The 24,834-nt window shown below is 44.8% G+C and overlaps 1 protein-coding gene and 1 long non-coding RNA gene across 4 annotated transcripts in view; one reads left to right on the top strand and one right to left on the bottom strand.

The window, feature by feature from the left end:
- SLC44A3 (solute carrier family 44 member 3) overlaps window positions 1-24,834 on the bottom strand; it is a 95,459-nt gene that overhangs the window by 57,555 nt on the left and 13,070 nt on the right. For all 3 annotated transcript variants that reach the window (XM_045801735.2, XM_087866112.1, XM_045801736.2), the window contains exons 6-8: window positions 7,610-7,770; window positions 5,420-5,509; window positions 4,033-4,157 (exon numbers count right to left, since the gene is read on the bottom strand). In XM_045801735.2, the coding sequence (XP_045657691.1) occupies window positions 4,033-4,157; window positions 5,420-5,509; window positions 7,610-7,770 (376 nt within the window). The remainder of the gene's footprint in view (window positions 1-4,032; window positions 4,158-5,419; window positions 5,510-7,609; window positions 7,771-24,834) is intronic.
- Window positions 3,648-20,823, top strand: LOC123795190 (uncharacterized). The gene is made up of 3 exons (XR_006780388.2): window positions 3,648-3,786; window positions 9,836-9,955; window positions 19,959-20,823. It is a non-coding gene; the product is annotated as an uncharacterized LOC123795190 (long non-coding RNA).

Below are 24,834 nucleotides of genomic sequence, written 5' to 3'. Positions count from 1 at the left end.
GGAGGAGGAAGAGGAGGAGGAAGTGGAGGAGGAAGAGGAGGAGGAAGTGGAGGAGGAAGCAGCAGCAGCTCCAGCCTCACCTTTCTCCAGGTGCTAGATGAGTAAGCACATCAGTTCCTGGCCAGGCCGTGAACATCCTACAGGGTCTCAAATTCAACTTGTCCTGAACCAAATTCATTATCTTCACATAAAAATCTCCTCTTTGTTCTAGATTCCCTATTCTAGTGGCCCTAATTTTTCTGGACTCTCCGAGAATAAGTAAGGTTCCTGTCTTGTGTGTTTCTGTATTATCCCAAACTTACCAATTGCAGCATCGACATTTTCTACTGCAAACGTTTACTTATCTGAATTTTGCATCACATTAAGCTCCTTGAGAGCAGAGCCATCCCTGGTGCGCAATCCCAGTCACCTTCTTCAGTTTCCTGGATCTCTCAGTCTCTGTTCCCACAGCTGATCACAGCTCAAGTCTTACCCTCAACCATCTGCACCCCAGTAACCTCCCATTAGCCTTTGCTTTTGATCCCCTTGGCTCCCAGCCCCTACCCCCTTCCCTCCTCTAGCCCGCAGCTAAAGGGATCTTTGTGAAGGAGAGAGTCAATGATGTCATTTCCCAGCTCAAAATCCAATAGTTACCCGTGCTTCTGGATAAAGATCAAGGTTGTCATCATCCCAGATCAGGACCTTCCTGGCATGGCCCTTCCCCATACCTGCCTCTCAGGTTTCTGCCAAGAGAGCCTCCTGGAGGTCCCTCTCGTGTCCATGTGACCCCACATGAGCCATTCCTTTAGCCTAAGATACCCTTTCCCTTCCAGCTGTCCTGAGACATTCCTGGCGCAAAGGATCTCACAGTCCAGCGGAGGAAAGTCGAAGGAAGGTGGGATAAACGAAAACCGCTCCCAGAACTGGGGCAGAGCCTCCTGCCCCAGTTGAACATGCCCGAACACCCCTAAGATGTAAAGGCTAAGTGGGAATTTCCAACTCTGCATTTTCTTTTTCTTTTTTCTTTTTTTTTAAGATTTTATTTATTTACTTGCGATACAGAGGGCGAGAGCACAAGCAGGCAGGCAGAGGGAAAGGGAGAAGCAGGATCCCCACTGAACAGGGAACCCAACATGGGACTCCATCCCAGGACCCTGGGATCATGATCTGAGCCAAAGACAGATGCTTAACCCATGGAGCCAGCCAGGTGCCCCATCTCTGCATTTTCAATGCCTATTACAATCAACAAGAAAGAGGGACTTTGTTTTACTTAAAATTTTCATGAAGCAAAATGATATAATTTTCAGGCGAATAAACTTGGCTTCTAGCTCCCGAGTGGAAAGCTAACATATGCATATTTAAATGCATGTGTGTTTTACAAGTTACACACATGCATACAATACTCCTTTCACACTCTAAATACACTCATTTCACACTCATTAGAAGCGTAAGCTCAACTCTAACCTGACCGTCTCCCCAGTCTCAGCAGGGATCAGCGTTACCCATGGGGATGGTGCCAGGGGTGCTAGCGAGGCTGGGCTGGGCAGCAGGGCTGACGCACCCTGGCGGTCACGTCTTGACTGCACTCTTCTGGGCTCTGAGCCCCAGGGAGCTGCCCTTCAGCCTGTGCTAACAAGCTGATGCCCTGAGGTGTGCCTTTGATGCCATTCACCCTCTTTTCTTCGTCACTGCTAGCGCGTTCAGTGAAACCATTTAGATAATATTCATAGACAGCCCCCATCTTCCCAGAACAATGTTTCTAAGTTGATTTGTAAGGTAGCTTCTGGGAACTCAGGAGACAGGAACATACTCCCACCCAAGTGTCCTGGTAGCGGACAAGGACTCCCTGGGAAATCTTCACTAGATGAGACTCTCAGGGTCTCTGCTGGGCTCCGACATGTAGGGGGGTGGTGGGGGAAGACGAGTGAGATGGGGCTCCCATGTGAGCAAGAAGGATGAGGGTTGAAGGAGGGGACCTTTCTTCTGCTTCTCTTCTCCTCTTGCTAATGTTGGTTTCCCCCTCTCTTTGGTTTCTCTGGAAAAGTGGGGGTAAGAAAGATGCAGTGAGGGAGAAGATGGGCAGCTCCTAACTCCTCTTTCCTCTCGGATACCAGCACTCTGGGCAGGGGGGGGTGCCTGACTAGAGGATATAGTGTGACTTTCCCTGTTCTCCTGTCCTCACCTTGCGCAGGGGTCCTGTGGGAGCCAAGCTGGGCTGGCGGGGGAAGTGGTTTTCTCGCACAGGGTTACTCTCCTGCTCTATAACCAGCCCCGCTTCCCCAGTCCCAGGTCTCCAGTCAGGGAGCATTAGGGGTGGCTCTCAGTGGGAACGCCGGGCTTCTGCGGCAGATGCTCCCTACGGAGGAGGGAAGTCCATGGCCCTGTGGGGGAACCTTGCAGGAATATTCCATTTGACAGATGAGGAGACCCAGGCCTAAGGCCAAGTCATTCTGTGAGGTCACACTGTGGGTAACGGGCCATGGGTTTGAACACCCACCTGAGACTACAAAGGCTGGAGTCTTTCCCGTACTTCATGTCATGCTGTTGCTAGCTTTGTAATTCATCTAATCAGAGGGCAAGTGCCAATGGTGTGTTGTCTTGCTAGCTCTTTGCCTAGTGCAGGGCCCAGTGCACAAGAGGGGCTCAGTAAATGGCCACAAACAACCTAGGGCTCTTGTGAGGACATGCCCACCCAGTAACCAGCCCTTGGCAGGAACTCAGTAAGTACCGGTGACAAACGTACCACGTGAATTGCTATGTAAGCTGTGGTTTGCTTCTACCCTCTGTCCCAGCCCCTGAACAGTCCTCACAGACGCAGGTCAGAACAGCCTCTCTGCCCTCACAGCCTTCCCTCTCGCTAACCTTAAGCTCAATGAAGAGGAGAAGTCACCCCTGACTCTAGAATTTGGGTGGCCATTAAAGGTTCAGTGTGTGGAGACAAAGGAAGCCCTGTGGAGGGCTCAGGGAGAAGGCGGGCTCCCCAACCCTCAACTCAACAGCTCCAGCGTCCACCTGGGGTGCAGGGGGTCCCTTCTCCTCCAGCCTCCTCACAGGTCCTGGAGCAGCACTGGGCCTGGTCCCTACCCGGGGCAGGACAAATCAGGAACTTTCCTTAGTCACACTTGCTCCCTGAAACACATTCCATGTGAAGAACACAAACCTGAAACCTGATTAGAAAGGGGGAAATGTGGAGACTACAGCTATGGGAAGGCTCTCCTTAGCAGAGAGCCGGCTCGGTGAGACAGTCTGCTTTTGGTGGAGGAATTAAGGGCTTTGCAAACCCTAGCTGTCGCCCACCCACAAGCGGGAGCAAGCAACACGCCAGCAAGGACGGCATGTCACCTAAATCAGCCCCAGCCCCCTCCAGGCCTTGTGATTCTAGGGCTTTCAGTGCCCCCTGTGGAGTGACCTGGATGATTTTCCAAGCTCCCTCCTCCCGCTACAACCGGTATCTGAGGTCTCAACATTGTTTGCCAGTTTTCAACTAGGGTATTTACAGGGGAGGTGGCGGTCCTCTGAACACCAGAATCACCCCGTGGCCAGCGGGTTTGGAAATAAAGGGTTCTCTGTGCTCAAGGGCAGTGGGAGCTGCCACACCCTGGAGGGGGCAGAGCCTCCCTGGCTGGAAGGGGGAGGCTCCTCACAAACAGGAAACAGGAACTGTCGTGAGTCTGCACCCCCCGCCCCCACAGTGTCCACCTGACGGCCACTTGGGGGTAAAAATGGTTCTACTGTGTTCAAGGAAAATGAATCAGCACGAGTAACAAATGAGCCCCTGGGAGCTGGCAGAAATGACTTGGGAAGAAGGTAAGGCCTTTTTTCTTGTTTTTGTTTTGTTTTTTTGAAGGTTTTGATTTATTCCTATGTGGGTATTGCAAATAAAAAAAGAGCACACACTAAACATGTATGTACATTCACCATACTATTATGTATGCATACTCTAAGGTTAAAAAAAAGACACCCAAATTCTAGTTGTTTTTGGTTAAAATCCAGTTATTCAGATTTCAGAATTCTAGCAGGCTACTAGACCTCCTGCTGAAGGGCGTTTCTTACCGTGATTACCGTAGATACAATAGCAAACCCCAGCAAACACTTCATATTTTCCCTTTCTGTGTCCAATTCTATGCTGAGGTCATGGGTATAGTCGTAATACAGCCACCATAAGACACCACAGACAACTGGAAAGCAAAACACCAGGGCAACTCAGCACATACGCATGGGGTAACCAACCCCCCCACAACCCCCAGCATGTGGACACACACGGGTGGCCTGGCTCGGGCAGTGGGCCCCACAGACTCGGGGCTTTATGTGTCACAACCGACCCTCTGGAGGGGCTAGCCAGAGCCAGGGTAGCCTCCCCAAGGACCGCCCGGACCCACAGTGGCTTGTCTTTGGGAGGCACAGGGAGGCTATTCCAGAACACAGGTGTGTCCTGTCAGCCCCGCCTGCAGACGGGGCATGGGTGTGAGCACGGCAGAAAGTGCATGGACAGGGCAGTGAGGGGAATAGCACTGAAGTCCAAAGTCTAGAACTGCCCAATGAGCTCCACTGGTGCCAACCCCTGCGGGACCCGGGATGTCAGTGTGGCACTCGCAAGTCTGGGCGGATAGCCTGACATGGCAAATGCCCTCCGTTTAAGCACGATCTGCCACCTCCAACACCACCACGGTGACTAAAGGACGGTCACGTTGGTCTCTACTTGTCCTGGGCGGGAACGGGTCCATCACAAGCTGCTGTGCCTGTCCTCCAGCATGGCACGCCGTGCACCTGTGAGCCGTGGGGCTCTAAGCTGCCGAGGGCAGAGCTGATTATTCAGGGGAATGAAACCCTACAGTCATACCAATTATTAAAAGTTCAAGTACCCCATGCCAGCGGGTACATAGCTGCTGCCTGGAACTTCCTGCATGCCCCTACCTCTCAGACCCCCTTTCCTGACAACCCCTGGATGGACCCACATTCCGGTGACAAAAGGGGAACCAGTGGGCACAGGGGAGGGTCTTAGGGACCCTGTCCCAGCTCAGGGCCTGAATCTTTTTAGACAGGTGGGAGCCTTTGCACGACAACTGTGGGGACCTACGTATCAATGGCTGATGTGAAAGTTCAGAAGACATTCTTTAAAAGCAGGCATTCTTTCCAACAAGCCTTGGAGTTGTCCGTTGATGGTATGGCCACGAGGACTGCTGGACTGGCAGGCCTATCGCCACGGCAGCAGGGTGTAGCAGAGACCGCAGACTGACATCAACTTTGCTGTGATCCGTGCGACACAAGCAAGTCCCTTTGTCCTCTCTGGCTCTGAATTTTCTCGTATGCGAAATGCCAGGGTTGAATGAGAGACTCTCTGAAACCCATTTAGCTCAAGAATGCTAACTTTTACGTTTCATACTTAATGGAAAGGCTTTTCGTTTAATCAAAAAGAAATCCATCAAGTAGAAATACTTACACAACAGTCCGGAAACAATCAGTGCGATGAAAATGTGAACCAGGAGGGTCGTGATGAATCGGAAGGTGAACGTCATGCCCAGAGACAAGGCTGAAAAATTAAGCAGCACATAGAAACCTCGACAGCACTCTCCCGGTGTGAGGGTGATGATGGCAGGGCTGTCCTGACTCCCAGAAGAGGGAGGGCTGAGGAGTTCCTTCCATCTCTAAACATCTTAGATATCTACTATACAAAATTACAAGACACACCCAGGGTGTATGAAGTGTATACAACTTCAGTCTGCTACAGTCAGCCAGTTTCTGAAGCCCTAGCATTCTTCTTGAATTAAAAAAAAAATTTTTTTTTGTTAATCAGGTCTTATTCCCAAATACCCCAAAAAAATTTTTTAAGAGTTTATTTATTTGAGAGAGCAAGAGAGAGAGAGAGAGCATGAGCAGGGGAAGGGGCAGAGGGAGAGGGAGAAGGACAAGCAGACTCCCCTCTGAGCCTGGAGCCCAATCCCAGATCATGACCTGAGCCTAAGTCAAATGCTTAAGTGACTGAGCCACCCAGACACCCCACAAAATGTTTTTTTTAAGTCCAAATGTTTTTGTTTTTTTTTTTACCATACTTAACTCTTTTGTCTTATTGGCCTTATGTAAAGTTTTAACTTTAAATGTTCTCAGGTATTCTTATTAAATATGAAACATTAGTGCCTTTAGAAATGAACAATTTAAGGTTCTAATTTTTCGGTAAGCTGTATATGTAAAAAATCTGTATATTATTGTCCAGTACTTGGGGTTTTAAGCTTATGAATTTATTATGTTAAGCATTTCAGGGAATTTATATATACTATCTTATTTTTTTTCTAAACAAGAAATCAGGATTACATATAGATATTTTGGTGTACTGGTTAAGAATGTGGGTTTGGGGATCAGAACACACCTGGGTTAAGTCTCAGCTCTGCCCCCTATTCTAGTCACCGAATGACTTTGGCCAAGTCACTTAACCTCTCTAAGCCTCAGTTTCCCCTCCTACAAACGGTGACAGGATTCTGATGAGGTTTTAATGAGTGAAGAGTAAGCACAAGGCTTGGCACTTTTGGGTCATAAGAAATCGGAAGTTACATAACAGTGATGAGTTAGGCATCCCCAAGCATTCAGGAATTAGTAACCCTTTGGTAATGAAATTATGGAAAACTCAATTTGTAAACTGGCAAAATCATGGCTGACCAAAGAATTAATTAATTTCTTCCTTCCTTCCTTCCTTCTCCTTCTTCCTTTCTTTCTTCCTTCCTTCCTTCCTTCAAGATTTTATTTATTTATTTGACAGAGATAGAGACAGCCAGCGAGAGAGGGAACACAAGCAGGGGGAGTGGGAGAGGAAGAAGCAGGCTCCTAGCGGAGGAGCCTGATGTGGGGCTCGAGCCCATAACGCCGGGATCAGGCCCTGAGCTGAAGGCAAACGCTTAACCGCTGTGCCACCCAGGTGCCCCCAAAGAATTTCTTTCAACCAAAAGGTTGGGGAGCAGCCACTGGAGAAGGGGATAGATCGCAGGCCATTACTATTGCCCACAACGGCAGAGTGTGTTAACTTGTTCAAAGACAAAGTTGACTCTTAAAGGGGCTCATCAAGTTGGAAGATAGCAAACAGGAAGTTAAAGGGTCAGGAATGGGGGTAGCCACTTCCAGAAATGCCCAGAAGAGGCATGTCCTGGCTGGTGGTCTTGACCTGCCTACAACCCAAAGCAGGCCGCTGACTACATCAGGCCATTTCTGTCTGATGCTATTTCGCACGGATGCGCGTGCCCCTTTCTCCTGCTCACACAGCAGCCTTCTGACCTGGCCTGCCTATGAGGAGAGGGCATTCTGGCCAGAAGACACGCATTTCTGGTTCCCCTGCCAGTTGTACTTTTCATGGCCAAGTCGCAAACTGGCAATCTGCTTTCATCCTCACGCTGAGGACCAGGCTCTGGGACCTGGCCCCTATATTAAGGCAACCCACACTCAGTGAGGCCCCTTGGCAGAGAGCCAGCCGGTGTTGCCCTCGTTCTATTGTCCATCCTCCCACCTGAACCTAAAACACGGAAAATATCTATGAAGAAAATATGTGAAGTTTTTATCTTTAGGTCAAGAGGCTAATTTCACTGTACAACAGTGTAAGCGTAGAAACTTTGGCATAGTCACTGTAAGAAAATTAACCGAACATTACCGAATGCGAAGAGACACAGGCCGAGGATTTTGTCTCTTCCTGACATTATTCCACTTAGAATTCGACGGAGGATGTCGACATCATTTATCAAAACAGATGCAAACATGGAATAGCACTCAGGCGTTTGAGGGACGCAGCGGTTGAACAAGGGGAAAGACTTGCTAAAAAGGAAAGAACGAATGGCGAAGATGTTTATTTAATTACTTGACTTAAAAAAAATATGTTTATTTAAAATTCTCAACAACCACGAAAACGTAAGATCTGCAGTAATAAAAAGCAGCCCAGCATCCTGTTTGCAAAGCACACTTTAGAAAGCCAGGCGATGATCAGCGGATGCTCCGGGTGGGGAATGATGACGGGGACCCAGGGAACCAGAAATCTACACTTGGAGGCGACATGTCTGACTCTCCTGTCTCGGCCCTTCTTAGACACAAACTACCAACTTCCACACAAGAGCTGCATGGCTTTAAGGAACTGTTAGACACGAGGGCTGGTCCGGTCGGAAGCTGTGTCCACGGAACGACCAGCTTTATTCTACTGCCCTGAACGAGGCGGAGAAGGCTGGAGAGGCTTGCTCTGAACAGCACGGGTACTTGCGAGTGACGAACGTACAGATAAAGCTGTGGTTGATAACTGCCTTCGGCGGGTGAAAAGGCTGACATTTGGGGGCCTCGTCCTGAAATTTTAAAAATGCCCAGGGATGTTCATCCTAATGACTCTTAATGAGGCCACAAGCCCCTGCACAGGGTCCTGCCTTTCTTTCCTTCCTTGGGTCCCAACAGTGGAAATCATTCCAACCCAAGAAGTGCCAAATTATCTGCCAAATTGCTAAAAACCAAGTACTTTTGGAAACGTGTGAGGATGAAGCATGGGAGACCCAAATGCAAACAGTATTACATTGTCGTGAGGAAAAGGATGGCTCTGAACGTTCAATGAACACAGCATAGAACATAAGGAAGGCTCTTTCTCCGGAAGTCACGACATCACAGAAAGAGTTCCTGAGTCACTGAAGAGTGATTCAAGAGGAGGGTAAGACAAATAAGCAGCTTTTCCCAAATTAAAATATTTGAAGGTGTAATACATTCACATGGCTCCAATTCTAAAAGGTACAATGGAATAAATAAGTAGTGAGAAACGGCCGTTTCTTTCTCTTTGAGGAAAAATACACGTCTTCTCAGGCAGCCCCTGTTTTGGTTTCTAGTATATCACTCTATTTTTTCTCTTTTTTAAGATTTACTTATTTTAGAGAGACAGCGTGCACGTGTGAGTGAGAAGGGAAGGGATGGAGGAGAGGGAGAGGGGGAAAGAGAGAGAGAGGAGAGAATCCTTAAGCAGGCTCCCTGCTGAGCATGGAGCCCGACACAGGGCTCGATCCCAGGACCCTGAGATCATGACCTGAGCTGAAATCAAAAGTCGGCCACTTAACTGACTGAGCCACCCAGAAGCCCCTATCTTTTTTTTTTTAAGTAAACTTCATGCCCGACATGGGGCTCAAACTCACAACCCCGAGATTAAGAGTCACATGCTCTACCTACTGAGCCAGCCAGGCGCCCCTCTACATATCATTTTAGAGACTTTTTTTTTTTTTTAAGATTTTATTTATTTGACAGAGAGAGAATGAGAGAGCACAAGCACGGGGAGCAGCAGGCAGAGGGAGAAGCAGACTCCATGCTGAGCAGGGAACCTGATGCGGGGCTCGATCCCAGGACCTTCGGATCCTGACCTGAGCTGAAGGCAGACACTCAACCGACCGAACCACCCACGTGCCCCATTCTAGAGACTTTTAAAAACATGTGAATGTAATAGGAAATTTAAATGGAAGTTCACAGCTGAAGCTCAAAGATAATAGAAATTATACTTCAAAATGAGATACCAGACCCCACCATGCTGGGCTTGCCAGAAAAAAAAAGGTTAGAAAACTGGTTATTTTTAAACCCCTCCACCCACACTGAGGGTGTAAAAGGGTTGGGAGTTGGAGATTAAAACATTTTAGAAAATAAATTCCTAATTTTGGAGTAATTTTCAAGTTACAGAAAACTTGCAAAGATGTTACGGAGAATTCCTGTGTCTACCTCACTCACCTTCCCCTAACACCTTATATAACATAACCACAGTACATTTGTGAAAATTAAGAAATTAGCATTGGTACTGCACTATTAACTAAACTATAGTCTTTAGCTGGATTTTACCACTTTTCACTAAGGTGCTTTTTTTTTTCTCTTCCAGAATACAATCCAGGATGCCACGCTGCATGTAGTCGTCATGTCTCCTTTGGTCCATGACAACTGCTTAGGTTTTCTTTGTTTCCCATGACCTTGACACTTCTGAAGATTCACGGTCAGGCAGGTATTTGGTAAACCATCCCTCGTGTTTTCTCATAACTAGACTGCAGTTACGGCTTTGGGGAAGAACACCACAGAGGTGAAGTGCTCTGCCCACAGAATCATACTGGGGAACGTGATAGCAACATGACATCACTGGTGAAGTCCACCTCGGTCACTTGGCTAAGGTGGTTGGTATCTGTCAGGTTTCTCCCCTGTCATGTTACTATTTTTCTAGATTCTCTGGGAGTGAGTCACTAAACCCAGCCCACTCAAGGGGAGGGAAATTAAGTGGGAAGTATCCACGTACATTATTTGGGAGTCTTATGTAAAGATTTATCCCTCTGTGCCCTCCCACCATTTATTTATTCAATCATGGATATTTACTTTATTTGTTAGGTTATAATCTAGTATGACATTATTTATTCTATTGCTCAAATCATTCCAGCTTTGGCCACTAGGAGGTCTTTCAGGCTGGCTCCTGGCTAATTTCACTTTCTGGTTCCACAAGATTATACCACCCTTATGTCGTATTTTCCTTATCCAAGCCCTAAAATCGGTCATTTCTCCAAGGAGCCCTTGGAAAATGGTATTTAGACACTAGTATCTGGGTACTAGGTATGTTCATTGCTACTGGCGTGTTACTGATCCTAGGTCCTCTTATGATCAGAATGCTAACTAGTACCCCTGTGAGAAACAAACTTACTAACTAGAGCATGGTGCTTATATACAGTTATTTTTGTCCTTAGTTCACAGCAGTTAGTCACAAAACTGTTTTCCAAAGTTACTTAGGTCAGCTCCTTTCCTCTCTTCCCTCTTCAGTGAGGTTACGTCATATATTTGTATTAAGTTAAATTCATCTGTCATAGTCTACATTCTTGATACCTTGATTTTATTTTTTATTTGGATAAAGTTGGCTATGTACAGGTATTGATAGTACATTGAATCATGTAAAAGAGAAACCCTAAATAGCTTTTCATTTGTTTGCTTTGTTTTTATTTTTTGAGAGAGAGAATTTTCATGTGAATCCACTCCTGTCCCCAAGGGAAAGAGGGTGAGAGATACCACTCCTAAGTCAGATGAGAAGCGTTTCCTAGAAAACTCAGAGGGCTTAGATGACCCCATGGGTTAAGGTCTGAGCCCTGAGAAGTAGAGGCTAGTGTCCTTGGTGTCCAAGACAGCTACATGGAAAATTGTGGGGCCCTTAGCAGAAAGAAGCTGTAAGTGGCTGCATAATGTCCCAGGACCAGGGAAGACTTAGCAAATGACCAGCCAGAGCAGAGATGCATTTGACCACATGAAGAACACTGCCCCTGAGAGAGTCAGAGTGGTGGGAAGTCTCCAACGAACCCAAAACGTGTCCATGGGAGAAAGCTGACTGGAACATCTCCCAAACCCAGAAAACTGGTACTAGTATCGGTCCAAAAAATTGCTCCTGTTCCCTCTTATGCCTCTTCCCTTTTGCTGTGCCAACGCTGAGAGTCAGAAGCCTGTTTTAGTAGACTGTGAGAGGAAGAGGTGAGGAGGAGGAGAGAGAGGACTGCAGCCCCCTTCCCTGACCAAAGCCTTCCCATCTGCTGCTGGCCCAAGCTGGGGGAGGGAGAAGTTTCAACTGTCAGTCAAGTCTGAAGTCTATTATATTGGGCTGAACATTTTAATTACTGAAGGGAAAGTATCCCTTACAATTTAAAGTGACTGAGTAATTACTACTTAAAAGTAACCAGAGCAGTCTCAGGAACCGTGTTTTCATTCAGGGACAGAGAAAAAACTAGTCCCACTGAATAAACTTAAAGAGACAGAAAGAAAGTAGAAAACAGAGAAAGAGAAATTATGAAAATAATCTCATTTAAAACTCCACCAAAGGGGCGCCTGGGTGGCTCAGTCGTTAAGCGTCTGCCTTTGGCTCAGGGCCTGATCCCAGGGTCCTGGGATTGAGCCTCGCATCAGGCTCCCTGCTCAGTGGGAGGCCTGCTTCTTCCTCTCCCACTCCCCCTGCTTGTGTTCCCTCTCTCACTGGCTGTCTGTCAAATAAATAAATAAAATTAAAAAAAAAAATAATAAAAACAAAATAAAACTTCACCAAAAAAAACCCCCAAAACCTAAAAATTAACCAAGGAGGTGAAAGGTCTAATCTTTGAAAACTATAAAATATTGATGAAAGAAATTGAAGACAACACAAAAGGAAAGATATTCCATGCTCATGGACTGGAAGAATTAATATTGTTAAAATGTCCATACTACCCAAAGCAATCTATAGATTCAGTGCGATCCCTATCAAAATACCAATAGCAGTTTTCATAGAACTAGAACAAATAATCCTAAAGTGTGTATAGAGCCACAAAAGACCCTGAATAAGCCATAGCGATCTTGAGAAAGAAGAACAAAGCTGGAGGTATCACAATCCTAGATTTCAAGATATACTGCAAACGTGTGGTAATCCAAACAGTATGGTACTGGCACGAAAACAGGCACATGGATCAAGAGAACAGAGCAGAGAACCCAGAAATAAATCCACGCTTTTATGGTTATTAATCTATGACGAAAGAGGGCAGAATATATAACAGAGAAAAGACAGTCTCTCAGTCAGTGGTGCTGGGAAAACCAAACAGCTACATGCAGCAGAATGAAACTGGACCACTTTCTAAGACCACACACAAAAATAAACCAAAACGGATTAAAGACCTAAAGGTGAGACACGAAATCATAAAACTGCTGAAAGAAAACATAGGCAGTAATTCCTCTGACATTGGCCTTAGCAACATTTTCTAGATATGTCTCCTCAGTAAGGGAAACAAAAGCAAACATCAAGTACTGGGACTACATCAAATTAAAAAGCTTCTGCACAGCGAAGGAAACCATCATCAAAACAAGAAGGCAACCTACTGACTGGGATAAGGTATTTGCAAATAATGTATCTGATAGGGGGGGTAGTATCCAAAATATATAAAGAACACCAAAAAATCAAATAATCCAATTAAAAATGGGCAGAAGACCTGAACAGAGAGTTTTCCAAAGAAGACATACAGATGGCACAAGACACAGGAAAAGATGCTCAACATCACTCAGCATCAGGGAAACACAAACCAAAATCACGGCGAACTAGTACCTCACCCCTGTCAGAACGGCCAGAATCAAAAGACAAGAAATAACACGTGTGGGCGAGGATGTGGAGAAAAAAGAACCCTCGTGCCCTGTTGGTGGGGATGGAAATAGATGCAGCCACTGTGAGAAACAGTATGGAGGTTCCTCACAAAATTTTAAATTGCCATATTATCCAGTAATTCCACTACTGGGTGTTTACTCCCCCAAAAACAAAAATGCTAATTTGAAAAGATATATACCCCTCTATGTTTTTGCAGCATTATTTACAACAGCCAAGGTATGGAAGCAGCCTGTGTCCATCCACAGACGGATAAAGAAGAGGTGGTACAGCTAAACAACGGACAATTACTCGGCATAGAAAGAATGACATCTTGCCAGCTGTGACGACATGGATGGACCTAGAGGGTATTACGCTAAGTGAAATAAGTCAGAGAAAGACAAATACCGTAGGATTTCACTTCTATGTGAAATCTAAAAAACAAAAAAATGAACAAAGGAACAAACCAAAAAGAGACTCATAAATACAGAAAACAAACTGATGGTTGTCAGAGGGCAGGTGGGTAGGGGGAGAGTGAAATGGATAAGGGGATCAAGAGGTACAAAAACCCAGTTATAAAATAAATAAGTCACAGGGATGAAAATAACAGCCTAGGGGATACAGTTGGGAATATTGGAATAACTCTGTTTGGTGATAGACAGTAGCTGCACTTCTCAGGGTGAGCGCTGAGTAATGTACGGAATGGCTGGGTCAGCTGTATACCTGAAGCTAATGGAACTATATGTGATACTTTAATAATAAAAAAAAAATCTAAAAAAAAATTCCACACAAAAATAAAGTTGCTTTCTGACTACACCCTATAGGCTAGGTTTGATATAACAGTTACGCAAATATCGATATATATACACACGCACACTTGTATGTATATAAACCCCTAAATTACACTTAGTATATATCCTCCTTTTAATGCAAAATGTAGTATACAGCATACTGCTCTATAGCCTGTTTTCTTATTTAAATTAAAACACCTTGCCACTCTGTCCAGATCAGAATATAAGGGATTCCTTTTATTCTTACTGAAGTAAAATTTATATAGAGTGAAACGTACAGATCTTAAACAATTAGGGACCTTTGACAAATATAGATGTTCATGTAACCACCATCCCTTTCAAGGTATAGACCATTTCTATCATTCCAGAAAGTGCCCTCAAGCCCCCTTCTGATCAATCTCCAACCCATATAGGCACTATTAATCTGATTTCTAGAACTATAAACTACTTTTTTTAAAAAAGATTTTATTGGGGCGCCTGGGTAGTGCAGGCATTAAGCGTCTGCCTTCGGCTCAGGGTGTGATCCCGGCGTTCCGGGATCGAGTCCCGCATCGGGCTCCTCCGCTGGGAGCCTGCTTCTTCCTATCCCACTCCCCTGTTGTGTTCCCTCTCTCGCTGGCTGTCTCTCTGTCACATAAATAAATAAAATCTTTAAAAAAATAATAAAAAAATAAAAAAGATTTTATTTATTTGTGTGAGAGAGAGAGAGAGAACGCGTGCGCACAAGCAGGGGGAGTGGCAGGCAAAGGCAGAGGGAGAAGCAGGCTCCCCACTGAGCAGGGAGCCCGATGCGGGGCTCGATCCCAGGACCCTGGGATCATGACTCGAGCCAAAGGCAGATGCTTAACGTACTGAGCCACCCAGTCACCCTTATAAACTACTTTGACTCTTGTATATTCCCATTTACTTTTTTTTTTTTAAAGATTTTATTTATTTATTTGACAGAGATAGAGACAGCCAGCGAGAGAGGGAACACAAGCAGGGGGAATGGGAGAGGAAGAAGCAGGCTCATAGCGGAAGAGCCTGATGTGGGGCTCGATCCCACAACGCCGGGATCACGCCCTGAGCCAAAGGCAGGCGCTCAACCGCTGTGCCACCCAGGCGCCCCTCCGTTTACTCTTTTGTGTCCAGCTTTCTCCTCTCAGCAGTGATGTATTAGATCATTTTTTTTTTTTACTAGATTATTCCTTTTATTTGTTGAGCGCTAGCCCCCTGTATGACTATAGCGCCATTTGCTCTTCTATTGCTTGCCATCCAAGTTGTTTCCAGTTTGGGGCTATTAAAAATAAAGCTGCTATCGAAATCTATATATGTCTTTTTATTGAGGCACATTTTCAGTTCTTTTGAGTAAATACCTAAAAGTGGAATTGCTGGGCTGTATGGTAAATGTATGCTCAGCTTTATAGGAAACACGAAACTTTTCCCGAAGTGGCCACACCATTTACGTTCCCACTAGCAGAGTGTGAGAGCTCTAGTTGTCCCGCACTCTCACTAGCACTTGGTGGTGTTCATTTTTAAATTACTAGCCCTGCCAGTAAGAGCACAGTGATATCTCCCTGTGGCTTTAATCTGCATTTTCCTGTTGGCTGACGTTGTGTGTTAACTATCCTTTCATGTTCATAGTGGCCGTCTGTAGCCCTTCCTTTGAGAGTGTCCGTTCAAGTCTCTTGCCCGCTTTTACTGCGCTGCTTGTCTTTTTGTTACTGAGTTGAAGCAGGGGGTCAGCAAGATTAGACCCACCACTTGCGCTGGTATCAGAAGCTTTACTGGAACACAGCGTGGCCCATTTGTTGATCTATTTTCTGCGGCTGCTTCTGCTCTAGACTGAGTTAAGCAGTTGCCACTGAGATTCTACCGTCCACAGAGCCTAAAATATTTACTATCTGATCCTTTACAGAAAAAGATCGCAGACCCTGATTGAAAGGAATTCCTTATACATTCTGGATTTTAAGCATTTGTCATATATACGTATTGTCAATATTTTCTTCCAATCTGTTGTGGTGGTTTTTTTTTTTTTTTACATTTTCTTAGTGGTGTCTTTAGATGAAGTTTTAAATTTTGATGAAATCCAGTGTATCCTTTTTTCCCCTTTTATGTATAGTGTCTTCTCAAAGAAATCTGCCCAAAGTTTTCTTCTAGAAGCTGTATAGTTTTAGCTCTATGTTTATTTTTTTTTAATTTTTTTAAAAAGATTTTATTTATTCATTTGAGAGAGAGAGAGACAGCCAGCGAGAGAGGGAACACAAGCAGGGGGAGTGGGAGAGGAAGAAGCAGGCTCCCAGCGGAGGAGCCCAATGAGGGGCTCGATCCCAGGACTCCAGGATCACGCCCTGAGCCAAAGGCAGACGCCCAACAACTGAGCCACCCAGGCGCCCCTAGCTCTATGTTTAGATCTTGGATCTATCTCCAATTGCTTTTTTTTTTTTTTTAAGATTTTATTTATTTGAGAGAGAGAATGAGTGAGAGAGAGCACAAGGCTGGGGGAGAGGCAGAGGCAGGGGGAGAAGCAGATTCCCTGCTGAGCAGGGAGCCTGATACGGGGCTGGATCCCAGGACTCTGGGATCATGACCTGAGCCAAAGGCAGACATTTAACTGACTGAGCCACCCAGGTGCCCCTTCCAATTACTTTCTGTATGTGGTACGAGGGAAGAGTCCTGGTACAAAATGACCAAGAGTCACTTTTTCCCTATGTCTTTCCACTTATTTCAGCACCATTTGTTGAAAAGACTTCTTTTACCCGATGAAATTACCTTGGTACTTTCATTAAAAATCAATTGACCATGGGGGTGCCTGAGTGGCTCAGTCAGTTAAGAGTCCAACTCTAGATCTCAGCTCAGGTCATGATCTTAGGGTGGTGACACTAGCTCTGCACTCAGCATGGAGCCTGTTTGAGATTCTCCCTCTCTCTCTCTCTCTCTCTCTCTATCCCTCCCCACCCTGCTCTCGAGTCCTCGAGAGTTTCTCTCTCAAAAACAAAACAAAACAAAACAAAACAAAAAACAACTGACCATGTACACGTAGTTCTATTTCTGGGCCCTCTATTCTGAGCCATTTATCTATGTGTTTATCTTCATTCCAATATTGCTGTTACTAGGAAACCACAGGCCCCAAATGAGTCCCCAAACTGGGGCTTAATACCTAATATAATTTCAACCTTTCCCAGAAATGTAATCTTAACCAGTCAGAGAAATTTTCTGATGGGTGCCAATGAGCCTGCTGCAAGAAGAGGACAGAAACTGCAAGATAGCTGCTCTTCTTATAAGGGGAAGCCACCTTGCCTGGAACAATCCTTCCCTTCGGCTAATAACTTTCTTGCCCTGCATTCTTTCCTATAAACACCTTCCATTTGTACAACTCCCCAGAGCTCCCCTCTACTTGCTGGGTGGGGTGCTGATTCATGAATCATTAAATAAAGCCAAGGAGATCTTCACATTGACTAGGTGGAATTGTTTTTTAAGATTTGGCGGCAGCGTAGGGATCCGAAGCTAACTTCTGACAGCACTTGGGGAAGAGAAACACAACTGCGGTGCCCTGTGAGGACTTCTGAGTTCACGGTTTTTCTCCCCATTTTCAAGGGCCATTTGGTGGGTTCCTCCCCGTTTCAGCTGTGCTCTTCGTGTTCGAGCTACTGGTCTAACTGGCTTTCCAGTCCAGGGTGGACACATCTGTCTGGCTCGAACAGAGCACCAGTCCTCAGCCCTTGGTTCAGTCTAGGGTTCCGCACTGGAATCCCTTCTCAGCTCCTGCCCACGGTCTCCCTGAACGGAGTCTGCTGGTTTAGTCCACACCGGGGATTGCTGGTGGCACGCACGGCCTTCTCTTGGCCAGTCCGCAGCGCCATGTTTTGGTGGCTGCTGGTTTGTTGAGATACACATTTGTCTTGTTTTATGTCACTAAAGGCCACTGACCGTGGGGATCTTGGAGGTCAAAACACTGCAAAAATTGGGTGGGCACGGGAGGGGCACTTAAGAGCTGTTAGAGCGCTTGCCATCTAACTCAGTCTCCTGCCTTAGGGTGCTTAGTCTCGGAACACTAGGTCACCTGCCAACCTCAAGAAAACTTGTGTGCAATGAGGCATGCAGTAAAACACAATCCCCAACCCAGCAGCAAGTCCCTCGGAGGTTTTAGTTCGGCTTTGGGGAACCCAAAGCCCTAATGGGATCCTTTGCCTCCAGAGGGCTGAGCGTGCCATGTTCCGGCGCTGTGCTCCCGCTTATTTTATGTCTAAGAACCACAGTCCCGGAACTTGCAGGTGTCCAGCGAGATAAAAAGTTTTACCAAAAATAACATGGAATTGCAATGGCCATTATGGGGAACATTCTAATCAGATGAGATCATTCATTTAAGAAGTGCACTTGAAAGCAAGTGAAACAGGATGGGGTACCTGTTTTAACTGGCGTGCAGGAGCCTTCAACGGGTTTCCAAATTCCAAAAGAGTTTCATTGGAAGATTCATTACAAAAAGGTAATGAAAAGAGACGAGAGGAACCTAACGCTAGTCTCTAAGAATGCGTAACTCTCCCCGCTCCCCACCTTCTTGATTCAAGCACTCAGGCTAGTGAGCCTACTGAGCGATGCAACCGCCTTTCTGTTCTGAAGAGACTGTTAACAGTGACCTTTTGAAATAAGACCCTTCCAGGCTACTGGAAACCCTGCCCAGGTGTCTCTCAGCCCTTGGTCAAAGGTCGAACTAAGGGCCATAGTTAAAGCATCTCCTAAGCCCCCGGAGGAGCCGCACGACTTCTTATAAACAGATTACCTTCTGAACCCAGAGAGTAGGGGCATAAAAATTCACATTTCTCTTCCTTTCCACGTATAGACCCATGGGTTATTGATTCTTTCTGTCCTGGGAATAACTATTTCCTTCTCGATCGTCTCCTTTTGGGTCTTGAGAACGAGGCTGGGCTTTCTTTGGGTCTGGGCACGTGCAGGCTGTCCTTCCTCTCCTCGCTATCTTTGACAGGGACTCTAGAGCTTGTGAAGATGCTGTCTTTTACTAACTCTCTTCCAGGATGCCACTTGGGTCTATAAGGTTAATACTGCCCCAAATAGCCACTGTTTGTCCTGGCTGGAACCTGACAAGGTATCTGAATGGACTTAACTCTAGAATCAGGAATTTGGTCAAATTGAAAGCTGATATTCAGAGCCTGAGAAGACTTTTTTTTTTTTTTAGTTCTTCTCCAAGCTAAAGGTACCCCGAGGAAAGCTACTCCCGCAGGTGGATGGGTGTGTCAGTCCTTTGAGATCAGTCAGGTGGCAACCCCGTTCTCCGTGGGGTTGAACTCGGCTGTCCTGGTTTTACAATCTGTCCTGGTTTTGACCAGAGGTGCGGTTCCAGAAACAATTCAAAGACGGCCAGTCCTTCTTACCAATCCCCAAACCTCCCGTTTATCTCAAAACGCTGCTAAGTGTAAACCTTCTGGCTTTAAGGGGACGGAAGTCATACTAAGAGGCGCTTGTGGGTTTTTCCTGTGCGCTTACAATGTGCGTGTTCAGCGCTCTGTCTGGTGTTCTCAGGGGGCTTTTGCAGCCCATCTCGTTTTCTTATCAAGAAAAAAGGGGGTATGAAAAGGTCATTTGGAACTTGACTTGCCAAGGACAAATAACTTCTCTTCAGTGTCTTCTTCACAAATGTATATATATACTTTAAGATTTTATTTATTAGAGAGAGAGAGAGAGAACAAGCTGGGGGGAGTGGCAGGCAGAGGGAGAAGCAGACTCCCCGCTGAGCAAGAAGCCGGAAGTGGGACTTGATCCCAGGACCCCGGGAATCCCCGGGGTCATACCCCCAGCCAATGGTGGATGCTTAACCGACTGAGCCATCCAGGCACCCTACAAATATATTTTTAAAAGCATTAGTCATCTAGACAGTTCAGCTTAACTTACTCCATCTACCGGAAAAACAACCTCAGATCCAACTTCTATAGCTAGTAAATTTTGTAACTTTTTCATGGCAGGTCATTTTAAATTAGAAGGTGTAAGTTTTCTGTGTCTCTGAATGTGTGTCAAATGAAACAGGACTTCAACTGCCTCCTCTCTTGACGTCAGTCTGTATTTTCTAACAGATTAAGGTCTTTCCACTTTATCTCTTAACTCAGGCAAAAGACCCTGCAGGCAAGACAGGCCACGTGGGAATGAAACTACCCCTCAAGCAATAAGGACTGCCAGGAGCCTGCAAGACCCCACGTGACTGACCCCCAAACAGTGACTGGCTTGACCTTTACTGACCACCTGCACCGACCCAACGACCTTTGTCCTACATTTTCCTTATATAAAACCAGGAAGTATTTTCAGCACTTTGGAGACCGACTTTGGGACCCTAATCCACTGCCGACCCGGTGTGGGTCTCACTGAAAGAAATCCCTTCCTGTTTCTCCACCCCGGTCTCTCCACCTTTGGGTTTTGTTGCTGGCGATGAGTGGCTGAATGCATGCATGCATATGTTGTAGTTCTATGGGATTTTATACCCCCAGACGGTATTGCTGAAATTAACCTGTGAAAGAGCTCTATTTATATGGCTTGAAGGCAAATGCTTGTTAGGTTTGGCCATTCTAAAACTCTCAGAAAGATAGAAACTAGACACTCAAATGTTTTTCAAGTTCATGTGATCTGGAAAAATATTTGATATGAAAGCAAATTTCAGACTGATGGTTTAATTAAAACAGACATCAAGATTCAATATAAAACTTTTATTCTACCTGAGTTTACTAGCCTAATAAATTCATGTGAATGCTTGTAAGATCTGTCAAAAAAAATAGCTTAGGGGCACCTGGGTGACACAGCGGTTAAGCGTCTGCCTTTGGCTCAGGGCGTGATCCCGGCGTTATGGGATCGAGCCCCACATCAGGCTCCTCCGCTGGGAGCCTGCTTCTTCCTCTCCCACTCCCCCTGCTTGTGTTCCCTCTCTCGCTGGCTGTCTCTATCTTTGTCAAATAAATAAATAAATAATCTTAAAAAAAAAAAGCTTAATGCCTGACTTGGCCTAATGTTTAATGAAGTTTTTGTAGGTAATCTAACATAATTAAGGACAAGTAAATAGAAGTAATCAAGATAGACGTTTATAAATGAGCTTTTCAGCAATATTTATGCCTACTTAAGTAGCTTTCTCAAATTTTTTCTTTTTTGTAATCTAAAACCTTAAAGTTTTGCTGAGTTAGGTTAAATGATGAGTTAAGTTAAATTCATTAAATACCTCGATCATTTCCAAATAAGACCAAATAATACATTAATCGCTAAATATAGGTTTATCTACTTTTAGCTTCTCATCACAGAGAAATTAAAAGATATTTGTAGTTCCCTCTCTCGCTGCCTCTGTCAAATAAATAAAATCTTTAAAAAAATATTTGTATATGTTACAAATAAAATTTTATACAAATAAAAATTTGTATATGTTAATGCTATATGGGAAAATTTCAAAAGGCACATGCTTCTAGAACTTTTGAAATGTATTCATAAATTTGCAATTTTAAAGACTGGGCTATCAGTATGTTCTTGCTGCTGTAGGTGTGTTTCCCAGATGGGCTGAAGCTTTTTCCTGCTGTAAGGCTGACGTCCCCACAAAAGCAAAGAAATTGTTAGAAAATATGTTTCCCACTGGGTGTATATCTTCCCTGATCTCCAGTGATCAAAGCACCCACTGCACTGAGCAAATCATAAAAACCTTAACAAAACTTTGCAAATGTTGTGGAATTCTCTCAGAAAACAACTTTCTACTGCTCCTGTCTCGTGCTAGTATGACCAGCTACCGCAAGTCTTTAAAGCCTTACGCTAAAGCCTACCATCAACAGGTTACACATGCTTTCCCTGACCCCCAAGTGCAGAGGCTCCTGTTGGTCCCAGTCTGGCACCTGGTGACTGGGTGTTTTGGAAACATCATTGTTAAAAAACAGCTCTTGAGCCCGGTGGGAAGGGACTCACCAAGTGCTCCTGACCACTGACACAGCTGTGAGACTAAAAGACACAGAGCCTTGAGGACACATCTCACAGCTAACAAAGGCTCCACCTGACATTGGTCCTGCGCACACACTGGATAAATTGAATTGAGGAGGAGGAGACGGAGCTGACCTCTGTTTGAGACACCAGATTCAGACTTCGTACTGTAAACGGAAAACCCCCCTTCCTTCTTTTCCTTTCCTTTACTCGGGCGCTGGCCTGGAAAGATAACACCTTCATCCGTATCTCCCTGGTCATTGCTAAGTGGGGGTAACCTCTCATTTCAGGCTAGGAGAAAATCTAACTGTAAATAAAACAAGACTTTTGACTGGTTGACTCCCCTTAATTTCCATTTTGAGTTAATTTACATTGACCTACCAAGGAGGGTTTCAGGATTCAGGATTCACTCCTGGCAGATCCTGATTTCCCTGGTTAGGGGTAAATGTAAATGAGGCTATGATTGAAAACTTTTCCTTAATTCACAAAATTACTGCAAAATCTGCTGTTAAAACAATAGCAGCCCAACACATTTCCTTAGACTCTCTAGCCAAAGTTGTCCTTGTTATCAGAACAGTCCTTGGTTCTCTTGTACCTGAGCAAGGAGGTGTGTCTGCTGTGGCCAACACCAGGGGCTGTGCCTGGATTAACACCTTCTGGGGAAATTGAACCTCAATTACATAGAATCACAGAATGAAGCTCTTGGCTTAAAGGTGACTCCTTCTACAGAGTCTTGAGGGTATGGCTCTAAAGTGCACCCCAAATACTGGGATTTATCCTGTTTACAGTAATCATAATAATCTCCCTGGGGCACCCTATTCTCTCAAAAGCTTTACATCCAGGATCGTAGCCACTGTCCACAAAGCAAATGATCTCCCTAAGACTGGAATGTCTAAGGAACAATGACAATGACCCACTTAATGTAAGTCTGAAACCTGACCTGTGAATATCACAGAGGTTAAGCGAAAATGTCATGACCTATGGATACAGCACAACGGAACAACAAAACCCGCAAGAACGTCAGAGCAGTAGCTGAGCCTGGCACTAACGCCTTACATTCTGATCACGTCTCTCAGTTACTCGGAGAGTCTGATCAAAATGGGGTAATTGTTAAAAAGAAAACCACAGGCCCAAAATGGTGTCACTTTGACCAAGTTTCCAAACTCATTGCTTTTTCAACCCCCCCCCCCCAATATAGTCTTAACCAGGCAGTTAGGAATTTTTCAATTAGCACCACAAGGCTGAGGTAATCTGCATGATAAGACCCCCTGCTCTCCCCCTCCGGGAAAGCCACTTGGCCTGGAACAAGCCCTCCCTTTTGCTGGTAACTTTCTATCCTGCCCTCCTTCCTATAAAAACCTGCGTTAAACTTCGCAGAGCTCTCCTCCACCTGCTGGATGGACGCGGTCTGATTTCGTGAGTCATTTAATAAAGTCAACTCGACCTTCAAATGTATTCCGTTGGAACTTTGTTTCTTAACACCACGTTGTCTTAATCACCACAACTTTATATAAAATCCAGTGGTATGAGCTAACTTTGTTCTTCAAGAATTGTGTGTGTGTGTGTGTGTGTGTGTGTGTGTGTGTGAGAGAGAGAGAGAGAGAGAGAGAGAGAGAGAGAGAGAGACTGACTCGGTCTTCAATGTTTCTGTATTTTTTTTTTAATAATGACTTGTCAATATCTAAAAAATATGTTGGGGGCACTATGCTGAATCTGTAGGACAATTTGGGGAGAAATGACATCTTAACAATATTAAAACTTCCAATTCATGAATAAGGTATATCTCTCCACTTATTTTGGAGTTCTATAATTTCAGAAAGGTCTTAAAATTTTCAGTCAACATCTTCCATGTCTTCTGTTAAATTTATTCCTAGTTATTCTATAATATTTGATGCTGCTAAAGATGGACTTTAACAATTACCCTTGTTGCAATGTATAGAAACACAAGTTGACCTCATATCTCAAAATTTTGTTAAATTCACTTAGCAGCTACTTCGTAGACTCCTTTGGATTTTCTATATAAGCAATCAGGTCATCTGCAAATAAAGATGATTGCACTTTTGTATTTCTTTTCCTTCCTCTCCTTTGCAATTCCTAGGACCTCTATTACATTGCTGCATGTTAGTGGTCAGAGCAGACATCCCTGCTTTCCCCTCTCAACTTGGAGGGGAAAATATTCAATAGTTTACCGTTAAGTGTAACATTAATTGCAGATTTCTCATAGATGCTCTTTCTCAGACTGAGAACATTCTCAGCTATTCCTAGCTTGCTCGTCTTTTACCAAACAGACAGCTAAATAGTGTTACTTTACGTAAGCAGCCCCACTACTGACAGCCGCGTAGATGGTTTTCACTCTTCTGCTATTATGAACACTGCAGTGAATAATTCTGCACAAATGTCATTTCAGAGCAGTACAAATGTACCCATAGATTAAATTTCTGGAGGTGGAGAGGTGCCTGGCTGGCTCAGTTGGAAGAGCATGTGACTCTAGATCTCAGGGTCGTGAGTTTCAGCCTCCCGTTGAGTGTAGAGATTAAATAAATAAGCTTTAAAAAAATGAATTTCTAGAAGCAGAGAAGCTTGATTTAAGGGTATATACATTCATCACTAGTGAATCCTGATGCATTGCCCTCCTTAGATCCTGCCTCACGAATGTATGAAAGGGTCAGTTTCCCTACACCTTTGCCAGTAGAGGACATTATTCAACTTTAGATGCTGTCATCTAACCATCAGAAGTGGGAAAACATTAGATTCTTACCTAGAATTTGCCCTATCCTAAGGGAAGTCCAACCTCTTTCAATATGAACAACACTGTGCTTGTTCTTTGAAGCGTCTGTTCATATTTTTATCTCATTTTCATACCGAGATATTACTGGTCTTTCAAAAGTTGGATTAGCAAGATATTTTATAAGTTAGAGAAACTAATCCCTTTATATGAATTGCAACTTATTTGCCTATTAATTTTGCTTCTTGTGTTTTGTCAGGCAGAAATGCTTCTTTTTAATGTGGCCAAATTTACCTGTTTTTTATTTTATGTCTTCTGAG

Source organism: Ursus americanus, chromosome 12 (assembly GCF_024610735.1).
Source record: "Ursus americanus isolate L20-20 chromosome 12, mUrsAme1.1.p, whole genome shotgun sequence".
Classification (NCBI taxonomy): domain Eukaryota; kingdom Metazoa; phylum Chordata; class Mammalia; order Carnivora; family Ursidae; genus Ursus; species Ursus americanus.
Note: the sequence above shows the minus strand (reverse complement) of the source record. Positions and strands in the feature narration are given on the sequence as shown.